This window comes from Portunus trituberculatus, chromosome 24 (genome assembly GCF_017591435.1).
Source record: "Portunus trituberculatus isolate SZX2019 chromosome 24, ASM1759143v1, whole genome shotgun sequence".
NCBI lineage: Eukaryota > Metazoa > Arthropoda > Malacostraca > Decapoda > Portunidae > Portunus > Portunus trituberculatus.
In genome coordinates, this window is record NC_059278.1 from 4914644 (window position 1) to 4919643 (window position 5000).

General features: G+C 44.7%; 1 protein-coding gene across 4 annotated transcripts in view; it reads left to right on the forward strand.

Annotated features, from left to right (window-relative positions):
- LOC123508254 (hemicentin-2-like) overlaps positions 1-5000 on the forward strand; it is an 84141-nt gene that overhangs the window by 65417 nt on the left and 13724 nt on the right. For all 4 annotated transcript variants that reach the window (XM_045261828.1, XM_045261825.1, XM_045261826.1 and 1 more), the window contains exons 7-8: positions 1686-1827; positions 3583-3713. In XM_045261828.1, coding sequence (XP_045117763.1) covers positions 1686-1827; positions 3583-3713 — 273 coding nt within the window. The remainder of the gene's footprint in view (positions 1-1685; positions 1828-3582; positions 3714-5000) is intronic.

Consider the following 5000-nt stretch of genomic DNA (forward strand, 5'->3'; position numbering starts at 1 on the left):
AGACACAGGCAATGGTTGTCTCTCGGTCCCCAGCCGCCATGGCAGCAATGGCAGGAAAGTTGTCTTTGGCGCTGCTGCTCTCCCACTCCAAGATGACGTCAAGATACTTGGAGTGGAGGTGGATCGAGGGCTGAGGTTTGACAGCCATGTCAAATCCATTGCCAAGAAAGCCTCTCACAGGATCTCCGCTCTCAGAAGGATCGCCAGTTTCCTCGACAGGAAGGGGAGACTGCTGCTGTACAAGGCACAGGTGCGGCCCCACCTTGAGTACGCAGCTCTCCTGGATGTCCTGTGCCGCCACACACAGAAGGAGACTGGACAGCATCCAACGCCGCGCCATACGGCTAGTAGATGCTGCAATACCACCTCACCCAGAGCCTGAGCGTCCCCTTGATTCACTGGAACACCGCAGAGATGTGGCGGCAATCGTAGTGTTCCATAAGGCACAGGTGCAAAGAGTGCCACATCTGGCAGGGCTGCGTCATCCTCTGAGAGTCACCGCACGGAGCACGAGAACGGTGCTCAATGGTGGTGACGCCGTAGAGGTGCCGCGATCCCACGGGTGTCAGCATCAACGCACCTTCGCAGGACGCGTCTCCAGGATGTGGAACTTGTTCACGGCCGCGGTGCCTCACGTCCAGGAGATGAACACACACAGTGTCAAACTGATGGCACATAAGTGGAGACAGACACTGCCAACTCCTCTGACACTCTTTGTGACGTGACACTCAGTGTAGTGCAGTGCGTGAATAGTGCTAGTGAAGTGAAAAGAACAGTGCTCCATTTACATGCTGACCATCTTGTATATTATCTATTTTTAAGTCTTGTAAATATTGTAGAGAAATAGATTGTAGTACCCTTAGAATAGGTAGCACACGACAGTGCGCCTTTGGGTACATGTTCTTCTGTATAAATTATGTTTAAATAAAAAAAAAAGAGAGAGAGAGAGAGAGAGAGAGAGAGAGAGAGAGAGAGAGAGAGAGAGAGAGAGAGAGAGAGAGAGAGAGAGAGAGAGAGAGAGAGAGAGAGAGAGAGAGAGAGGTTCGGCAACTTCCCAACACAAGGAAACCGAAACTTGCTCACCCTGAAAAAACATGCCACGAATATTGTTGCCTTCAACACACACACACACACACACACACACACACACACACAGGTGCCCAGAAGAGAGAGAGAGAGAGAGAGAGAGAGAGAGAGAGAAAGGGCGGGAAGACGGAAAGAATATGACTGACCTCAAAACTCAAATATAATAAGAAAACTTTTTAATGCCCTCCTCAAAAATCAATTGCTTTTCTCTTTCTCCTTGACAGACGAAATCATTTATTTTCCCTGCGAGTTTTCTTCTCGATATTAGTAGTAGTTGTAGTAGTAGTAGTAGTAGTAGTAGTAGTAGTAGTAGTTGTTGTTGTTGTTGTAGGAGGAGGAGAAGGAATAGTAGTAGTAGTAGTAGTAGTAGTAGTAGTAGTAGTAGTTGTTGTAGTTGTTGGTTTTGTTGTTGTTCTTGTTCTTGTTGTTATACCTCTTCTACAGCAAACTATTCTTACACAAAATAGTATTAGTGTATCCATTTTTCTCATAAATTACGAACATATCCCTCACATTTTATTCTTTTCCCCGACAACGCTCCCTCTCCTCTATTTGCCGCCACCATCACTACCTTGCCCTCACTCTGACCTCCTCCGCAGAGTTCAGAGGAAGGCAACGTCACTACAAGCCATACCTCTATCACCCCTTCCTCCCGAGACGACGGCTCCTTCCTGCGTTGCCTGGCCGAGACCCACGGCGCACCAGCCACCTTAGAGGACATCTGGCCCCTCGATGTACACTGTAAGGCTGCTTTGTTTTCCTGCCACGAGTTGTTTTCATAGACAAGAGATGATTAGCTGGACTTTCAACACTGTTTATCCTTTTATTGATGCAGAAATATTGTTAATTTGTCACTAAAACCGTAAAAAGATCCTTGAAAACTAGTGTAGCTCCTATTCAAAAATGCTTTGTTTTCTTATCAAAAGTTATTTTCAAAGACATCTGAGATTATTAGTTGGACTCTTCAAGAATATTTATCCTTTTATTAATGTAGAAATCTTGTGTTTCTCTTTCATTAATATAGAAATCTTATTAATCCATCAGTAAACTTTAAAAACACCATTAAAAACCCGTGTAGCTTCAACTAGAACCTTTAGAAAATACACTTAAAAACCTGTGTAGAAACTAAAGCCTTTTGAGATAAATAGAGTTGTGACACTGACATGTTTCAGATTCCAGGCGTTAATAAGTCACCCCAGGACTGTCCCAGCATTATTTATTCTTGTACTGCTGTAGCTTTTGCCAGCCTCCTTCATTCGTCTTGTTACTGTCGCCTATTCCCCTGTAGCAGTCCTTTCCAACACCCTTCTGTTGTATGCTGCACCTCAAAATCACTCTACCCAGGGCCTCCCCAGTGTTGTTTATTGTCTCTATTTACACAGAACGGTTTATTTTATTTGGCGCTTCTCCCACTACTGCTACTGTTACTACTACTACTACTACTACTACTACTACTACTACTACTACTACTACTACTACTACTACTACTACTACTACCATACCCCGCAATATTTCTTCACCTTTCATAACACTTTTTAGCTGATCTCTGGTCTCCCCACACACTTATCAGTAACGTTCTTCTCTTATACAGTAGTTTAGTTTATTTCTTCTACATCCTTACAGCCCACCAGTCCCAATTTGGCGCTTCACACTGCTCCTCTCCTTGCCTTTTATCTGTTTTTTACCACTTCTTCACTATCTTAAAACCACTTCAGTCTCTCTCTCTCTCTCTCTCTCTCTCTCTCTCTCTCTCTCTCTCTCTCTCTCTCTCTCTCTCTCTCTCTCTCTCTCTCTCTCTCTCTCTCTCTCTCTCTCTCTCTCTCTCTCTCTCTCTCTCTCTCTCTCTCTCTCTCTCCACCTTATATGCGTTCCATGGTTTTCTTTTATTCTCCCATCATCATTTATCTCTCCCATTACATCCCCTTTATTTCCCTCCTTTATCTCCTTGCTCCCCTTTTCTCCTCCTCCTGTTGACATTTTTTTTTTTTTTTCTTCTTTTAATGTAGCCCTCCTCTACTCTCCTCTTCCTTTTGCTTGCCAGGCCACCGATGTGTGTCGTTTCCCTTGCTTGTAAACACCCTGCCAGTCCCTCTTGTTTTTTTTTTTTTTTCTCTCTCTCTTTCTTTTTTCCCTACAAACACTCACTGCTTGTTCTCTCTTTCTCTTTTTTTTTTTTATTTTTTTTATCCCCTGCCGTATTGAAGACCTGCTCCTTTTGTACTCTCTTCCTGGTAAAAATCTCACACACAAATGCACACACACACACACACACACACACACACACACACACACACACACACACACACACACACACACACACACACACACACACACACACACACACACACACACACATACACACACACACACGATTTTTTCTTCTAAACAAACGCCCGATTCCTTACAGCACATAGGATTTGACCACTGCTTTTCCTCCTCCTCCTCCTCCTCCTCCTCTTCCTCCTCCTCCTCCTCCTCTTCTTCTTCCTCCCACAGACGTGCCCCAAGCGACGTGTGGCTTCGGGGCATCACTGGACGTGGCGAACATAAAAGAAGGGGATGACGTGTACTTCGAGTGTACCATCCTTGCCAATCCGAGGACAACGAGGGTCTCCTGGCGCCACCACGTGAGTCCTGAGAGAGAGAGAGAGAGAGAGAGAGAGAGAGAGAGAGAGAGAGAGAGAGAGAGAGAGAGAGAGAGAGAGAGAGAGTTTTTCATCCTTTTGTTGCGGTCAGATCTACTGTAGCGCCGACTATCAGGTCAAGTGGGCCAAGTACCACATGTAAACAAGTCAAGTAGAGCGCATGCGTACTCGGGTAGGCCAAGACTTGAGGCACCGTTCAGTTTGCAACATTACTTTCTTCCTCCCTTCCATTTCCTTTCTCTTTTTCTGCGGCTTCATTGTGTTCTTCCTTATTATTGTGACCTATACCAGTCTGTATCACATCCTAGATCCACATTGCTCTACTCTATTTTCTTTTTTACTTCACGATAACTTTTTAGGACTTGATACTAATACTACTAATACTAATACTACTCTACCACCTCTAGTTCATTAAACACGTGTCATTGTACCTCTCTGTCCCTTTCTCTCTCTCCCTCTCTCGCTCTTTCTCTCTCTTCTCCAGCGCGCGTTACTATTCTAAGCATTTCTCGGTTGTACTACTCGTAAAGGAGGGAGGAAAGAGAAGAAATGAGTGTAAGAATGGCTGGAATTCCTAGTGTGAACCTTCGCCTTTATATCGCTGTCCCCACGCACGCACACAAGCATGCGAGTCTTCCTCCACCGAGCAATGAAAGCAACGGGCCAGGCAGAGGATGCGGTGGTAGTAAATAAAGCAATATTCTTTTACTTGCTAGCCTAGATTTTCTACTTGGCCAGCGCACTACACGTATTAAACTTTCATGGCACGGGACAAGAAAATTGAAATTGTGCTCAAGGGAGAGAGAGAGAGAGAGAGAGAGAGAGAGAGAGAGAGAGAGAGAGAGAGAGAGAGGGGGGGGAGGGAGAGAGAGAATTTCCACATCGAAGAAATTATTTACGCTGCAGAAATAAATAAATACACACACACACACACACACACACACACACACACACACACACACACACACACACACGCAAAGAGCAAACCCACTTTCACGCAACCCTTGGAGAAAAATAAACCAAAGCAACAACGGAATGAGAAGAATAAAAAAAAAAAATACCAAAACAAAACGAGAAACAAGAAACACTAACAAGACCAAGAAGAAGAAGAAGAAGAAGAAGAAGAAGAAGAAGAAGAAGAAGAAGAAGAAGAAGAAGAGGAGGAGGAGGAGGAGGAGGAGAAGAAGAAAGGTAATAGTAAGAAGGTGGAGGGCATACGTGGCCATACTAGAATATACAGAGTCTTGAGGTGCCTCCTTCCACCTCTGC